The sequence below is a fragment of the Hoplias malabaricus genome, chromosome 14 (genome assembly GCF_029633855.1).
Source record: "Hoplias malabaricus isolate fHopMal1 chromosome 14, fHopMal1.hap1, whole genome shotgun sequence".
Taxonomy (NCBI): Eukaryota; Metazoa; Chordata; class Actinopteri; order Characiformes; family Erythrinidae; genus Hoplias; species Hoplias malabaricus.
The window spans coordinates 36,862,497-36,880,769 of record NC_089813.1 but is presented as its reverse complement, the minus strand read 5'-3'; the positions used below and the strand labels follow the sequence as shown (position 1 = coordinate 36,880,769).

Genomic DNA, 18,273 nt, shown 5'->3' with positions numbered 1-18,273 from the left:
GTACGCACATATCCAAGTCAAAAATTAAAACATGTACAGTGTTCTTGGTCTGCGGAGTAATAAACCGTCTGCCGATCTTTTACAGTACTCTCAAAAACACTGCAGGTTTAACTTTTTAAATATATTTAAAAGGGGAAGAGAAAGTGAATAGAAAATAAGTGTAAACCAGACTATTTCCGTACCCCCTCCGTTTTTTCCAGTCAAACCAAGAAGCTACAAGTGTTCTCAGAAACAGGGACTGCCTATTTCAGACTGCAAAAACTGATCATGGAATTACTGATAGTTGTTTGAGTTATTGGAAGCAGATAAACTCTTAAGACTGAATTTTGGATGAGGTCAAAAAGACAGTGATAATTCAGGGATATTACAGAGCTTAAAGGCTAAGCACCAGTGATATGAAAGTGTCAAACAAATAAATACAGTGGAGATTGAGTTCCTAACTTGTGTTTATTGATAGTCAGAAAACATGTTATTTCTCACTAATTGAAGGAATAAGGTTTAAAAGACCGTTGCCCCACCCCCCACCAACGGTGTTCGGAAACTCTAATAGGCGTCTTGCCTGTGACGTAGATGGTGGACAACACTCTAGAAGCTGCACTTAATTTAATGCAAAATGAGGAAAAGGTGTGTTGTTTTTGGCTGCAATCATTCAATGTACAGTGGGACATCTGTGAACAAATGCCCAAAATATCCAGAAAATGGACTAAATTTGTCCACTTTAAACGGGCACTTTGGAAAGGACCGTCCGCTCACTCCGTTATCTGTAGCTCATTTCACTGGCGCTTTTCCAACAATATGGGCATGTAAGGACACCAACGAAAGGTGTTCAAGAGCCTCTGTAACATGGAGGTAAACAGGGTAAGGACACTCACTTCGCCTGTTTTAGTTGGTGTTAGTTAACGTTAGCTTGACTCGCTAAACTCGGTGGCTCAGATTATACTCGGCTACGTAGCTGCATTACGGAGGTTTATAGTGTCGGATGAATTCGAGTTCGACTTCGATCACATTTACAAGAATAACGGTACCTCTACATTTGAGTTTAGCTTATTGCTAGGCTATTGTCATGAATAATGTTGGTTATTTAGCTAGATACTGTCATAACAGTCAGTCATAACGGTGTTTTACCGTCACGGTCGCGTTCAAGAATTTCCGTAGCGAGCTCGGGTTTTTCCGTCAATTTAATAAAATTGTCAGTTTTAAAGCAAATTAAGCTGCTACTTTCATTTTAATTCATACTTATATCTGTCAGTAACTAAAATAATGTGGAATATTCATGGAGGTCCATTAAGTGGTGCTTAGCCTTTAAAATGAAGGAACTATACTTTTGATTGCAACTAGAACGGAGCTCCTGAAATAGGAAAATAAAAGATTCTTATCTGAACAGTGCTTGATAAAACATATACTGCCTGTTTGTGTGTGTAATTCAGCTTGAGTAATAATGTTTTCCATTACTTTTCCATGACCATTTATCTGTGTCATTTGTTAAATCATTGCAAGTCATTTAAAGGAGGTTAAATCACTTTGTGGAGACACGCACACACACACACACACACACACATATTTCAACCTGTTTAGTCATTCAGACCACATTCTGGATTCGTAAGAACTTGGCCTGAATATTTAACCTGGCGCTTTATCTCTCAGCTTCGAAATCTTGGCAGCCCTCAGAGAGCTGAAGTTCTGAAGAGTTTTGTGCTTCTGATCTTTCAGTAGATCTAGTGATCTAGTCCTAGCTCCACCATCTGAAGGTCAGGAGACTTAATTTTCCAGCCTCCTCCTTTGTCATTTATTCCACTGGCATGAGAGGAGAGAACCACATCCCAAACGCTTTGGCCAGGCCTTCCTTCAGTGAGCTATTTCAAAAGGAAAATTGATTTTGACCCACAGAAACCAACAATGAAGCACCCAAGCTCTTTGTTTGTCATTGTATTGGAAGAATGAGTCAGTTTTCAACACTAAATTCACCAGTGCATCAGCAGGAAGAAGAGCCTAACATGAGAAAACAAATGAATATTACCACTTGTCTTGTTAATATTATTAGCTTCAAGCTGCATTTCGAAGCTGTTTATAAGTGTGACACTGCAAGATTCTGTCTTTAAACGGCCATTGCAAAGGACATGAACCCACAACCCCAGGGTCCTGGAGCTGTGTGACTGTGACACTACCTGCTTTTTAAAAACAAATGTAAATAAAAAAGTGTTATATAGGGTGACCAGACGTCCTCTTTTACCCGGACGTCCTCTTTTTAGACTTAATGATCTAAAACAGCAAAAACAAGTAGGTATCACCCAGTTATAGTTGAAGGCCTAGAGGAATATCCTAATCTCTTTTCACGCTTTTCAGCATTTTGAGGTCACCTCCTGATGTCATTTCTCAGCCATGGCTCTGTGAGCAAATCATCGAGAGATTAAATTCTGCTCAGTGATACAGAGTTATGCAGACATTAATCTGCGTGGGTTTCCTCCGGGTGACTGTCTGTGAGGAGTGTGGTGTGTTCTCCCTGTGTCTGCGTGGGTTTCCTCCGGGTGACTGTCTGTGAGGAGTGTGGTGTGTTCTACCTGTGTCCATGTGGGTTTCCTCCGGGTGCTCCAGTTTCCTCCCACAGTCCAAAAACACGTTGGTAGGAGGACTGGCGACTCAAAAGTGTCCGTAGGTGTGAATGTGTGTGTGTGTGTGTGTGGGTGTGTCTGTGTTGCCCTGTGAAGGACTGGCGCCCCCTCCAGGGTGTATTCCCACCTTGCGCCCAATGATTCCAGGTAGGCTCTAGACCAGGGGTGGGCAATCTTATCCGCAAAGGGCCAGTGTGGCTGCTGGATTTAAGTCCATTCAGGCTCAAGCACACCTGATTTCACTCCTTTAATTAGTTGGCTTGAGTAAAACAAATGATCATGTGACCTCCTGGTTGGTTGGAACAAAAACCAGCAGCCACACCGGCCCTTTGCGGAAAAGATTGCCCACCCCTGCTCTAGACCCACCGCGACCCTGAATTGGATAAGCGCTTACAGGTAATGAATGAATGAATAATCCATACTCTTTCAGACCTGCAGTGATCAGCTGTTCTCTCACAAAAGATGGATTTATCAGATGATGGCTCTGTGGGTGGTGACCAGGTCTTCCACAGTTAGGAGTCTTTTCATCAGAAATTGGACTCCCACTTTTAGAAACCGGCTGTTTTCTTTAATTGTTCCCTCATTGTTGTCTTCAGAAATATGACTAACTTGAGCTTAAAGGCCACTTGAACTAGAATGGTCTCTGATTTTTGCCCACTCGTAATGACTGTTTGTCGGAGTGGTTCAACCTTGTGGGGGATTGCGTGTGCACAGTTGGACTGAAGATCAAGGCGAAGGTGCCCCTGACTCCTGGGCTTTTGCACTTGAAGTAAAGGGAAGCTGGTTGTTCTGAACAAGAGAAAAGGGGGAGTATATGTACCATAGACAACACCTTGAGCATGCCAAACAGCTGTGCATCACAGGGATTGTTGTTGCAAACTTCTGTGTTGATAACTTTTGAACCACGAGCGATATCGCTGGTCAGATTATGGCAATCAATTTATGAGAATATTCTGTTCTTCTTTGAAACGCTACATGACCCTCTTCCCATTGGGACTCAACCAAACAAATGGGAAATTCGCTTTCATTCCAGTGTCTATAGGTCTGTTCACTGTTAAAGTTTCAATTAATGTAAAACCAAATGATCTTAAATGAAAGAAAACAATGGATATGAGATTCTTATGAGACGCTTCTTTGCACCTATACATTGTCCACTTTATCAGCTTCACTGACTGAGTGTAGATACAAAGAGGTACGTTTATTGTTATGACTGATCACTCTCATGTAATTATTTAAAACATTTTTGGAGTGCTCCGAATGGGGAAACAGAAGCTGCGTTTACACAGGCTTCAGAAATGTGTTGAACACCTCAGTGGCTCCAGCTGTAACATCTGTGAAAGACTCCCATTCACTTACTGTATTCTGGAATGGAATGTTACGCTGGCAGTTTTCCCAGTGTGGAAATTCTTCTCTTAATGCATCATGCTAGAGAGCAGTCTGTTCCTAAGTTGGTCAAGCGTTTCCAGGACCACAGCCATAAGACAATGCACCGCCGCCACTGAAACCTAGAAACCCAGTGTCCAACTCTGTCCAAACCAGCAGATTGGCGCGTCCTTACTTCTCAGTTATCTCCTCTCTCTGGTCTCTGATGTACCACAGAAGCTGATGCAGTGCAATTTAAGAAACCACACGTCGACCAGTGGATAGTGTCAGATGCATTGACTGTAAAGTGTGTGTGTGTGTGGGGGGGGATTGTGTCACTTGCCTGACAGTGTCAGCATTAAGCAAAAGGCTTCAGCTGTTGTCCAGCGATCCAGCGAGGGTCAGAAATAGTGCAGAAACTGGCTGCCTAAAAGGATTCAGTGCCAAATCACCACTGCCCCCGCTCAACAGTCCGTTCAGTAAAACCAGTTTGAACCGCATCAGGAGAATGGTCATGTCTCTCACACTGTTCCCTCCTGGTGGGCTCCTGACAACTGTGTGATCAGAGAAAGTAAGCAGAGTGTGCGGACAATGCCAAGCCTGCAGTAAGAGTCGGGGTAATATTTAATCCGGGGGTTTATCCAAAAAGTCCAGATACATAGCTGCCTCACAAGATTTATTTCCCCCTTTCAGCAGCTGTGTGAAATAATTTTCAAGCCATTGTTTCAAAAATAAAGTATGTAGAGAAACAGAAGGACTAGAGTCTAATTGTTAAAAAAATATTAAAATAAAACAAATGTTGACAAGGAAGTAGATACAGTAAACTGGAGAGTTCATACAAAACTGGCATCTTTGCTGAGTTTGTTGAACTGCTGTTAGCATTTGTTTACGTTCAGAAGCTCCATTTCTTGAAGGTGGGAGGTATATTTGAGGGGGAAATGACTGTAATTTTTTATTCCCTATTTGAATTGCCACAGAAACCTGTTTGTAAAGTTTAGTTTTGTAGCTTACTTTCATGCAGCTAGCTGTCTTCTGAATTTGCAGTCCACCTTAAATCGTAGAGAGAGAAAGCCTAGCATATCAGACCAAAAGACAAGTTTTTTCCCATATTAATATTACATAGCACTAACATAGGGTGGCCAGACGTACCCTTTTACCCGGACATGTCCTCTTTTTTAGCTAAAAAAAAATGTCCGGGCGGAATTTCACAAACGTCCGGGATTTTATTTTTCTAGAGCTTACATAGAACTTCGAGAAGTTTCGTTCACAAACTAGTCCCGCCTTCCTCTACTCCGATTGGTTCGCCTGAGTGAGAAGGGGGCGTGGTGAAGTGGCCTAAAATTTTCTGATTGGACGGTCTGACTTTAGAGCTACCGTTATTGGTCAATAACCTTCTCTGTAAACATTTAATTGGTCAGTCTGCACGTCAGTAGTCGTCCACCCCCACCACCCCCGGAGACACGTCTTTTTCACCATCTCATATCGGGTCACCCTAGTGTTATATAAAAGACGACACTGAAGTAGATACAGGAAATTAAAGTTTTCATACAAAAATACTTGCAACACTATTAGCATTTGTTTACGTTCAGAAGCTCCCTCTCTTTTAAGGTGGGTGGTATATTTGAGGGGAAAATGACTGTTGTTTGTACATGGCTGGAGCTGATCTTGTCTCTAAGATTTTGTTCACCCTACTCCGATTGGTTCGCTTGAGTGAGAAGGGGGCGTGGTGAAGTGGCCTAAAATTTTCTGATTGGACGGTCTGACTTTAGAGCTACCGTTATTGGTCAATAACCTTCTCTGAAAACATTTAATTGGTCAGTCTGCACGTCAGTAGTCCTTGTTTACGTCAGGCAAAGCTCCTGTACCTACCCTCATCTCGAGCAGCTATGCCGAAACGTAAATGTAAGTTCTCGGATTAATTAAAAAAGAAATTCCCATGTTTCCCCATGTGTAGCAAATAAAGGTGTAAAGGACCTAACCACTGCCCCCCGTCCGTCCCCCCCCCCGTCCCCTGGGGAGGCGTGTCCTCTTTTTCACCATCTCAGATCTTGTCACCCTAACTTACATTTAAGTTCACTTAACATAGTATTAGCACAGTAACGTCAATGTCTTTAACAACATATTGTCAAATTCACTACACTCAAGCTGTTGGATTACAGTTTAAAAGCGGTTACAAGAAATGAATGATCTCCCATAAATGCAGAGAAGGCTCCACCACTCACAGCAGTGGTCTACAAATTTTACAGAGAAACATGTGGACTACAGCCTGTAATTCTAAGCACTCCTGTATGGTCAGTGAGGCTAATTATATTGACAATGAATGGAGCAACAGAAGTGTTATAGAATATCTGTATGACTCTATACAGAGTGAGTACTGAGAGTCTGGAGTGTGTTGGAGTATATATTCATTCATTATCTGTAAGCGCTTATCCATTTGTGGGGTGCAGTGGGTCCAGAGCCTACCTGGAATCATTGGGCGCAAGGCGGGAATACACCCTGGAGGGGGTGCCAGTCCTTCACAGGGCAACACACACACACTCACACCTACATATGGGAGGCCGTCTAGGGCAAATACACTAAAACACTTGCGCACACTACATTGAAACACTTGCGCACACTACATTGAAACACTTGCGCACACTACATTGAAACACTTGCGCACACTACATTGAAACACTTGCACACTACACACTGAAACACTTGCGCACACTACATTGAAACACTTGCACACTACACACTAAATCACTTGCGCACGCTACACGGAAACACTTGCACACCACACACGGAAACACTTGCGCACACTACATTGAAACACTTGCGCACACTACCTTGAAACACTTGCGCACACTACATTAAAACACTTGCGCACACTACATTGAAACACTTGCACACTACACACTGAAACACTTGCGCACACTACACGGAAACACTTGCACACCACACACGGAAACACTTGCGCACGCTACATTGAAACACTTGCGCACGCTACATTGAAACACTTGCGCACGCTACATTGAAACACTTGCGCACGCTACATTGAAACACTTGCGCACACTACATTGAAACACTTGCGCATACTACATTGAAACACTTGCACACTTGTCGATCAATTCCAAAAATGGAAGCGATTCTTTGCCAATTAAATCCCAGATTTAGGCAGTGGATAATCTGGTCTGCTGTTAAATCATACCGTGGGCGACCGGACGTGCCACTGGAAGTTGTTGGAGGAATTATGAGAATATTGTTGCCTTGATGTCTTTGTTGTAAAATGAGAATTAGAAACTGATATAAAGACTCCAAAAGAGTCGTGCATTCTCTCACCACAGGCCCTTCTCTGCGCCCAACTACACGTATGATGGACTGAATGGTTCTTGTGTAGTGCTCCAGTTCAGTGTAGTGTCTGTGTAGTGGGTCATCTTGTATGGATTCCACACAACGCAGGACATCACGCACAAAATTACGGATATCCTCACTGTTACCAGAAATACGCAATGGCTGATCAAATATGAAAAGACTAATAAAAAATAATAAGAACAAATGTTTGTTCATCTCTGAAAAGACACAGAGCACAGGAATTAGTCATAAAAGATTGTACCCTGTGCTACACAGCTGAGTGCATCTTCTCTCTCTCTCTCTCTCACACACACACACACACACGTCATGTTTAATATATATACGAGTGTATGTGAAGTGTAGTGCAAATGTTTCAGTGTGTAGTGTGCACGTGTTTCAGTGTAGTGTGCGCAAGTGTTTCAGTGTAGTGCGCGCTAGTGTTTCAATGTAGTGCGCGCAAGTGTTTTAGTGAAGTGTGCGCAAGTGTTTCAATGTAGTGAGCAAATGTTTCAATGTAGTGCGCAAGTGTTTCAATGTAGTGAGCAAATGTTTCAATGTAGTGCGCAAGTGTTTCGGTGTGTTGTGCAAATGTTTCAATGTAGTGCGCAAGTGTTTCAGAGTATTTGCCCTAGACGGCCTCCCATACCTACAGACACTTTTGAGTCACCAATCCACCTACCAACGTGTGTTTTTGGACTGTGGGAGGAAACCGGAGCACCCGGAGGAAACCCACGCTGACACGGGGAGAACACACCACACTCCTCACCGTCAGTCACCCAGAGCGGGACTCGAACCCACAACCTCCAGGCCCCTGGAGCTGTGTGACTGCGACACTACCTGTTGCGCCACCGTGCCGCCCCATGTTGGAGTATAACTCAGTATTAATGAAGAGATAAGCCCAGAAAACACACACACACAGAGACAGCTGGTTCCCAAGGAGTTAGTTTATTGCCATTTTGTTGCTTTGATATGAGCGTGTGGATCTTCAGCACAATCACAGTGGTATAAAGCATGAAGCCCTTTACAAGATGAATGACCTCTTGCGTGATCAGTGACACTAACTATACAAGTCTTAATCTGTTATCACTACTTCAGCGGACAGGTGGAAGACCATGGTTTTACAGCTCACAGTTATAACACAAAGCACAACAATGAGTTAATCACCAAGTCAGCAGAGCTAATGAGAACCTTCTAGACAGTATCCTCACCCAAAGGGTTTTTACTTTGATTCTAGCACTAAAATATATCAACAGTCCTATGACTTTTTCTACCTTCTTTATCCCTAACAGCATCGCTCTAGACTTCCCTTTTGATCACGTGATTTAACTTGGGGAAAAAAAAGCAATGTTAGAAACAGTTCTATTTTATTTTATTTTTTTAATAAAGTGGATTACATAAACATAATAAATGAGATATTTAGTATGTGTTTCAGTCTTTCTGAAAAAACGACATCTGTTTTTGGTCATATACATAACATTGGGTCAGATAACACTGGTTAATAATTAGTATCTTAGAGTTATTAATAATGTTAAGTACTTCACAGTTGTAATACATATGGACTGTTAGATGATTTTTTACGTTGAAACGAGAGCTGTGACCTTTCAGAGGGTTCAAGTCCAACGACGTGGACAGGATTTCAGTCGGTGTGAAATTCGCTCTCAGTGTTAACATTAATACATTTCTTAAATGGTTCCCTTTTTAACCCAAACGACCACAGCTAGTCTAGACTAGACACCCTACAGCTCTCTGGTAACAAGTCTTTGGGACAAGATACTGTCGAGAACAATTTGGCGAAGCACAAAATAATAATAAAAAAAAATGAAATAACCGTTTTTTTTACCGTTTTTTTTTTTTGGTAATTTACATTAAATTTTTGTTTTCTACGTACAATGACTAAATGACATTAACTGACCAGCCCAGGGTCCTATTTCAATAAAACAATTATAATCAAATTGACTGAAAAATGGGGATAACACACGTTACAACTGGCTAACGCTTTTAGTGTTTCAAAATGATTGACATGGACACACCTGTGGTCAGTCTTAGGTATTGGGCAGTTTTGCTGGTTTTGGTCAAATCAAAAGGCCTTAAACTCCAAACTGGCAGAAGGTGCTTTTGAGGTTGATTTTTATTTTTCTCGGACTAATGGGCACTTAAAATGATTTCAATGCAAACCACGTTAAAGGCAGATATCTGTTCGTAGGCAAAAAACAGAACCTTAAATCAAACAAATTTGAAAATATTCAGTTTACAGACTTTTCTAAATTACACAGGTTTTCGTCGTATAATCTGTGGTTTGATCAGTGTCTACGAAAATTAAAGTAAATAAAATCACGTGTCGGTCCCTGGGTGGTCAGCAGAAAAATACTGTACTTAACACACAAACACACACAAGCTCTTGATATTCATAATAAAACCGATCCCCTGTGCTGACTTCTGTTCCTCTCAGCATCAGCACTGCACATTTCCATTAGCAAAACCCTTTCCATAGTTTCATCTTTATCAAAAAGTCATACTGCAGCAAACTTTTAAAATATAGCACACAGATATTCAATACATATTTATAGTATATATAGAGAGATTTTTCATGTGTATCAGCAAAATAAAAGCCTTCACAAAATAATCTCTGATTTATTTCACAATATGTAAAATTAAACAAAGAAAAACACCAAAAGAAACAAAAAAAAAAAAGCCTTTTTCTAACACGATTAAAAAGTGCTAGTGAGATTATTTTACAACAATGTGCAAATGTAGGTTGAAGTCTTACGTTATTGAATCTAATTATCATTTTTACATTCTAATTATTTTTACCATGACGTTAGAATGGCTTACTGTATTCTCTACTGCAAAGAAACAGGGCAGAATTCCCACAGCATTTGCGATGAGGCCGGTTCACTCGAGGCCTGCGAGAAACTTGGCGACTGATGCTCACCACTGGGCTTTTGAGTTTAAGACAAACAAAAGTAAAAGGCAAAGTTTGGCAACTAATCGTCACCCATCTTTTGCTGTGTGTCCTCACTGCAGAGGCCTCAAACTAAAACTACGTCGACATTTCTAAGCTACACTAGTCTTCAATAGTCCACTATGGACATTGGCAAAAAGCCCCTGCAGCTTCTTTCTGTGCTCAGTTTTTCGTTCCACCTTAACACGGACTGCTCTGAACTCATGAGATTACCATTGGTGTTTATCTGATTCGTGGATTGTTCACCACCCCTTAGAGTCCCCATAGAGTCAGGCGTCTTTAGACAATGAAGTACACGTTTGACTCCAGGCCGATTACAAATTCAAATCCGTAGATTTACAAAGATTCTGTATTAAAAGGAAAGTTAAAATGCAACAATGGCCATTTCGGTTTGTAGGCACCTTTACAAAGGTCCATTTCCCTCGTTCAGAACAGCTGCCTCTCCTCTACAGTTACAGCAGCTGTGGAAATCACCAGAAACCACTCGCATAGACAGTGTACTCTTAACTAGGCAGATAAAATCTCCATTGTTTATGGCAACCACATCCATTCTCTAGACAGAGACGGAAGTAAAAGCATGCTGTTTGGCACACAGTTAAAACTGAAGTGTGTGTTTTTACACACAGTGCTTACGCCTCACATCTCGCTCAAGGACACGTTCAGTTCAATATGGATCAGAGTCGGCGAGGAAAAGGAGATTTCTAGTCGTTCAATGGTCTGATCAGTCACTGGCGACTGGTTTTGTTCTCCGGGGGTTAATGCAGATTACACAACAAATGGAACATGAAACAAAACGTACACGTAAACACGTGTTTTATTCAAATGAATACTGTATCAAAGCTCATACTTGAGGTCTGATTCTGGCCCTTATTTTTTTTAAATGTAGTGGCCCGGTTCCATACCTAAATGGCTGTTGATGCGTTACGTGTGTAGATTGTGCTGGACAGGCCGATACCTCTCCTTGTGCTGCCCCTATAGCCCTCTCAGATGAAGCCCACCAAACGGAGCTGTGAGTGTAAAGGAAACCCGTGTGAAGAGGCCTGTGGGAATTCTGCTCTGTTGTGAGGCTGAGGAGGTGATGATGAAGATGAGCTACACCTTGGCTGGTTCTGCTCTGCTTGATACAACTTTCCTGCTATTTCCAAAGACAAGCTGTTAGACTGCTGCTATTCTTTTTTTTTTTTTTTATATATTTACAGCCCATATTCTGCCCGTTAAAATATCACGCCACGTGTTTAAAAACCAATACAGAGATCAGTTTCAGTTAGGGACGCACTGATGTGGAATTTCTATTCTTGTAACAATAAGATATTACCAGGTTTTTAATTAGTATAAAGATCTCAATATAGTTTTAGTCAAAAAACACCTAAAGCAAACCTGACAATTACTGTAAACCTTTTTCATATTTACACGTAGAAATACACTTATGAAGAGCCAATTACAGTAAGGAATGTAGCATTAGTAGCAAAGTCCAAACGCCTACTTAAGTAGCGGTGACGTTCCAATCTGGACGTGGACTCAAACGCCTTCACGTGTGACTGTGACCATGAGCTAATTCTAATATCGAACGGGTGGAAAATACAGGGACTCATTTATCACACATCCATAATTAATTAATATGCAGTAAAATCCAGATGGTTGTTTCTAGCAGCTTGTCTTTGGAGGTCAGGTGTGGACTCAGATGATGTGTCTACATGACGCTCTCGAAGATGATGACCTTGTTCTCCTCGGTGCCTGGGGACAGCGAGGCCAGGCTTTTGATGTCCGTGTCAGGCGCCATGTACTCCAGGTGATGGGAGCCCCACACTGGTTTGGTCAGACTTTCCCAACGCTGCAGATAAAGAAGAAAAACTCTTTTAGTTTATATTTTAGTACATTCGTTTGTCCATAATCTTTTTTTCAAAATTGCTTGGTAAATATATCTTTAAATTAACCTCATGTTTTTGCATTCTCCTGATAATATTAGCGCTATTAGATTTTGTCCATGTGAAAATATGTTTAAATTAAAATATTGAGCACCACTTTTTAATTAATGTACAGTTAGAAACTGACATGTGTCTCAGATATTATTGTATATGTAAATGGTGCAGGGAGCGTCTCCAAATGACGCAAAGGTGTTACAGACTGGCCATTTCCTGTTATCTTCAACCCCCAAATATAAAAACAAAGAGTTTGAGAGAAAACGAAGACAACTGTAGGTAAGTGACTGTAGTAACTGGAAATGAATCCAGGTTCAGGTCGGATATTTGACACTAACGAACACTGCAGCGCTCCGGTTTCCTCCCACAGTCCAAAAACACACGTTGGTAGGTGGATTGGCGACTCAAATGTGTCCGTAGGTGTGAGTGTGTGAGTGAATGTGTGTGTGTGTCTGTGTTGCCCTGTGAAGGACTGGCGCCCCCTCCAGGGTGTATTCCCGCCTTGCGCCCAATGATTCCAGGTAGGCTCTGGACCCACCGCGACCCTGAACTGGATAAGCGCTTACAGACAATGAATGAATGAAATCAGAAACTAACTATGTGTTTAAATGATATATACGCAGAACTATAAATGACTTTATGCAGATTGTGATTGGACAGTCCAGGATCGCTGAATGAATCGATACGAAAAGGAACGCTTAATCTATCCATCTTAATGAGAATCAGACGAAGGGGAAGCTGGACTTCTCTGCTTTAATGTCTCCTGGGATTTTTTCATGAATTCTGTCTGAGGGGGTTCCGCCGTGGTATTTTCCACTCATTTCTTCCCCTTCTGAGTGTTGGGTGAAATTTTTCTCACAGTTCCCAGCTGCCGTTAACGTCTCTGCGGCTGTGTTCGGACTCATATCCATTGCGGGGAAAGAATTATAATTGATTTCCAGTAAAAAATCGATGGAAAGCCATTAGCCCATTTACCCCAATTAAACACACTACTTTCATACAACAATGAGTCACGAGGAACCGCTGACCCACATACAAAACCCATCCAAATGGCTCTGCTACCTTACTGTGTTTAGATGACTGACTCTCACTGGCATTTGTTGGTTTGAGTGTTTGGTTTGACACTAAAAATATGCAGTCATGCGGGGCGTCATGTGTACGAAAGTAATACAACTTCATCCCTCCATCTCGCCACAGTGTACACAGTAAAACCAAGCCCTGTTCATCTGAACTGCAGAGTGAAACATTACTTCTCCAGAGATAAATTTAGCCCCACAGAGTTGAATTGTACTCAAGTGGGTTAAGGGCCATGACTGAGGAACGGCTCCATGCCTCATTAATGTCTGTGCTGCTCGATTGTGCTTTGTGACTATCGGCCGCCAAAAAGTTAACCCTTTAAGCTTACATCATTTAGACTTGTGATCAGTCATTAATCTTTAATAGCATTAATTACACACAGCATAAGTGTTATTCAGTAAATACTTCACAACTAGTCTGATGTAATGGTGAGTGGGGGAGGTCAGTACTACAGAGTTCAGTCCTGTTGAGTTGAGGGATGTTTGTCTTGATGAGAAAGAAATGAACTGTGTACAGGGGATTCTTAAATTTAGGTTTTTATGTCAGTACAATATTGAGATTCTATTAGAGGTGCAGTAGGCAGTTTTACTGGAGTTCCTGTCTGTGTTATTATAGTTCGCCTGCATAAGTTGCGCATCCTGTCTAGGAAACCTCCCATGCCAAACGGGTGAAATGTAACAACAAAGACCGTTCTGGACGGAGGTGTTTTCCTAACTGCTTTCCTCAGGCACAGAATTCACTTGTACTTAGGTCATAAATTGTGTATAAAATAACCAGGTGCAACTTCATTCATTCATTCATTATCTGTAACCCTTATCCAGTTCAGGGTCGCGGTGGGTCCAGAGCCTACCTGGAATCATTGGGCGCAAGGCGGGAATACACCCTGGAGGGGGCGCCAGTCCTTCACAGGGCAACACACACACACACTCACATCTACGGACACTTTTGAGTCGCCAATCCACCCACCAACGTGTGTTTTTGGACTGTGGGAGAAAACCGAAGCACCCAGAAGAAACCCATGTGAACACAGGGAGAACACCCCACACTCCTCACAGACAGTCACCCGGAGGAAACCCACGCGGACACAGGGAGAACACCCCACACTCCTCACAGACACCAGGTGCAACTTTAATTACATGAATGCATTATAAAGTAAATTACTTCACAGAAGTAACGGATCCTTGTGGTGTTTGCTTTTAGAAGTAAGTGAACTTAGCTCATTTCCTCAGATTTAAACAGTAAATAGGCCTCAGACTTTATTCCAGTACTGGAATTGTCACATAAGGTCTGTTAATTCAGATCTTACAGATGTCACTCATTTCTTATTGTGCACGCTAAAAAAAAAAAAAAAAAGAATGTGGGTGTGTGTGGGCCACACCTCTCTGAAGGTTCCCTTGGCTCCGGAGAGTTTGTAGATGAGACTAACAGGGATGCAGAGCATAGAGGAGAGAGCAAGACACCATCCAATCACCTCCCCCCACCAAGGGTACACGTACACATTGTTGTAGGTAAGAGGCTTGTAGTTCATCAGGTGAAACAGAAATATACCCTGAGAGAGAGAGAGAGAGAGAGAGAGAGAGAGAGAGAGAAAACAAACAGATTCAGCACAATATTTCACACATTTCTGCTCTGTTGCTGATTGTCTAAGTGTACATTCTGAACACTGTGACGTTAAGAGTTAAGCCATGAACATCCTTTAATAATTAAACAAAACAGCACACTACAGGGTGAAAGAGATGCTTTCTAGTTGCGGTTGACCTCTGTTCCTCATTCCTTTTCATTTAGGAAAGGAGAAGGTTAAAATTGGCCTCAAGTCACTCTTCTCTTCAGTAAAAATCAGGGGCACTATATAAAACTATATAAGCACTTCTCCCTGTAGTAAGTATTCTATTACAGAGAACTTACATGATCACTATTCTGCAGACAGAAACTCAGGAGCACTGAACAGAACGCTATATTAGGGGACAAGCTTTTGCTATAAGCACTATATGTAGTCCTATAGTGAGAGAAATGCCCCTGTAGACAATACTGTTAGAAGGAGAGCAATGACACCATAATCATTGGTGATATATATAGTATAATATTAAAGGTATAGTCAAGATTCCCTCACTTTGGACCACTATGAAGAACTGTTTTGGGAACTGAAATGGTCCTAGTGACTACAGAAAATCAGAAACACTACTCAGCACTTCATCACAGGGAACACACCGGGGCACTACACAGAACACTATTCTGAAGAACTTCCATATTCCCCTAATCATTAGTTACTTTGTATATTCCCTGTTATGGAGCATAAAACACTATCCTATAATGTGTTGTGGGTATACAGTAAATAGGGCATGCATCTAGACACTGAATTTTTGAATTTGAATTCCTTTATTTGGTTAATTAGCTCATTTATAGCTTATTGGTGAACTGTGTCATTTAGATTAGAGCAAGAGAAGTGCACAGATGTCTGACTCACAGGAAACTGTCTTAGACATAGACTTAGACCAAAGAAGAAGACATATTCATCCAAATGGACTCTCACCATGCAAACACATGGAGTAATAAATGACCAGCACCACTTCATCCAAGGGAAAGGCCGGTAACCGATCATACGGGCGATGTCATCCATAAACTTGTCAGCACCTGAAGATATATAAACACACACACACACACACAGAGCAGGACCATGCGTTAACTGTGTGACTGGGTTTCTTCTAGAACAGAGATAATGTATCACTGTGCCTCGGAGCTGAAGTTGAAAACGTCTGCTTTAGTGAATAAGCTGTGAACATTCACAAGAAAGAAAATATAACTGTGACTGAACCCAGATAACCCCCTACTCCCTTTGTAGTGCAGTTGGTAACATTTCCATTTGTAGCATTGAGAAGACACTATTTTCTATAGCTTTTTTAAAAACGATGTTGTAGTTGAGAATCTTGCCCAAGGACTGGCAGTGATACGGAGTCGTGTGGTTATTACCAGGGTTTAGCACTGAACCCTGTTCTGACAAATGGAGAGCTATGATGTTACACACAATACTACATCAATCACTATTTAAATTCACTACCTTGGGTGCACTGTGTGTGGAACCCAAGTGAAAGAGACTTAAAATTGGAAGTTATCATGCATTAAGTAGCGGCTTACCATAAACCCAGGCGACAACCACGCATTCCCAGAATGCCTGCCACAACAGGGTCATACCACTGGCTGAATAATAGTCAAAAAGCTGGAAGACGTACATCCCCCCCTAGACACACAAACAAACAAATACACCGAGGTCAGAGTCCCTGTAATAAATTAGTGATTAACCTGCAATAGTCCTACTACTGTGTATAAAAATGCAAATGAATCATAAGTCAATCATTAATTTACATAACACATGGCCATTGTTTACTTTGGGCAGGCTTCCCCTCTCTTATATTAGTGAGGTTCTCCGCCATCTGAGAATGTGATGTGTGACAGTTGACAGTAACAGAACAGCGATTTCAATAACAGCTAGGCTTTGTTAATGAATGCACAATTTATGAGGGTCATTTACCTGTGTAACCATGGAGAGATCTATAATGAAGCACAATAAACAACAGATCGCCACTGCGATTTCTCGACGGTAGCGCATGTAATACTTTCCAGGGAAAAGATCAAGAATGCCAGTTACAAAACCTTCCACTCCAACAAACTGCAAAAGAAGAGAAAACAATTTAACATCAGATTTCAGAAAGATACCGTAAGTGCAGCTGAAGTTAGTGTGTCTCTTAAAATACCACTGATGTGGAGGGAGAGTCAGAGGGGTTATTTCCCCTCTCAGAGTTCTTCAAATCTGTAACTTGGATCCAGGTTCCAGGTCAGGCTTTTACGATGGCCAGCTGGTATGATACAATACTCTCTAAACAAATGATATTTTGAAGCAAATGTAAATGCCAAAACTACAGATACATGTGACATAAAACAGTAAAAGCCATAAAACCCCAGCCTCAAGATCCATCCGCATCCAAAGTGGAAGTGGATAATGTGTCATACACAACCACGGGGGATTTTCATGTTGGCGTCAGACAGGTTTTTTTTTAACAGTTTCTTTAGTCTGACTTTTTGCTCTATTTGTCACTTGCGTTGGACATTTAGTTTACACTTCAGGCTGAATGCAGCAAGACGGATGGCCTTAAGGGCCTACAGACCACTGGGAGAACACACCACACTCCTCACAGACAGTCACCCGGAGGAAACCCACACAGACACAGGGAGAACACACCATACTCCTCACAGACAGTCACCCGGAGGAAACCCACGCAGACACAGGGAGAACACACCACACTCCTCACAGACAGTCACCCGGAGGAAACCCACGCAGACACAGGGAGAACACACCACACTCCTCACAGACAGTCACCCGGAGGAAACCCACACAGACACAGAGAGAACACACCACACTCCTCACAGACAGTCACCTGGAGGAAACCCACGCAGACACAGGGAGAACACACCACACTCCTCACAGACAGTCACCCAGAGGAAACCCACACAGACACGGAGAGAACACACCACACTCCTCACAGACAGTCACCTGGAGGAAACCCACGCAGACACAGGGAGAACACACCACACTCCTCACAGACAGTCACCCGGAGGAAACCCACACAGACACAGGGAGAACACACCACACTCCCCACAGACAGTCACCCAGAGGAAACCCACACAGACACAGGGAGAACACACCAACTCCTCACAGACAGTCAACCGGAGGAAACCCACGCAGACACAGGGAGAACACACCAACTCCTCACAGACAGTCACCCAGAGGAAACCCACGCAGACACAGGGAGAACACACCAACTCCCCACAAACAGTCACCCGGAGGAAACCCACACAGACACAGGGAGAACACACCACACTCCTCACAGACAGTCACCCAGAGGAAACCCACACAGACACAGGGAGAACACACCACACTCCTCACAGACAGTCATTTAAATTGTGTATTATCCACTTAGTCTCTGTGGGATCCTCATAAAGACCCACAAATCTATTC

The 18,273-nt window shown here is 42.2% G+C and overlaps 2 protein-coding genes across 2 annotated transcripts in view; both read right to left on the bottom strand.

Annotated features, from left to right (window-relative positions):
• The window catches only part of plxna3 (plexin A3), a 587,367-nt gene that overhangs the window by 247,907 nt on the left and 321,187 nt on the right, over positions 1-18,273 (bottom strand). The gene's annotated exons all lie outside the window — the stretch shown is intronic.
• The window catches only part of slc6a8 (solute carrier family 6 member 8), a 43,099-nt gene continuing 32,755 nt past the window's right edge, over positions 7,930-18,273 (bottom strand). The window contains exons 9-13 of the mRNA XM_066643653.1: positions 16,789-16,926; positions 16,395-16,497; positions 15,793-15,893; positions 14,641-14,811; positions 7,930-12,097 (exon numbers count right to left, since the gene is read on the bottom strand). Of these exons, the coding sequence (XP_066499750.1) occupies positions 11,957-12,097; positions 14,641-14,811; positions 15,793-15,893; positions 16,395-16,497; positions 16,789-16,926 (654 nt within the window). The 3' untranslated portion in view covers positions 7,930-11,956. The remainder of the gene's footprint in view (positions 12,098-14,640; positions 14,812-15,792; positions 15,894-16,394; positions 16,498-16,788; positions 16,927-18,273) is intronic.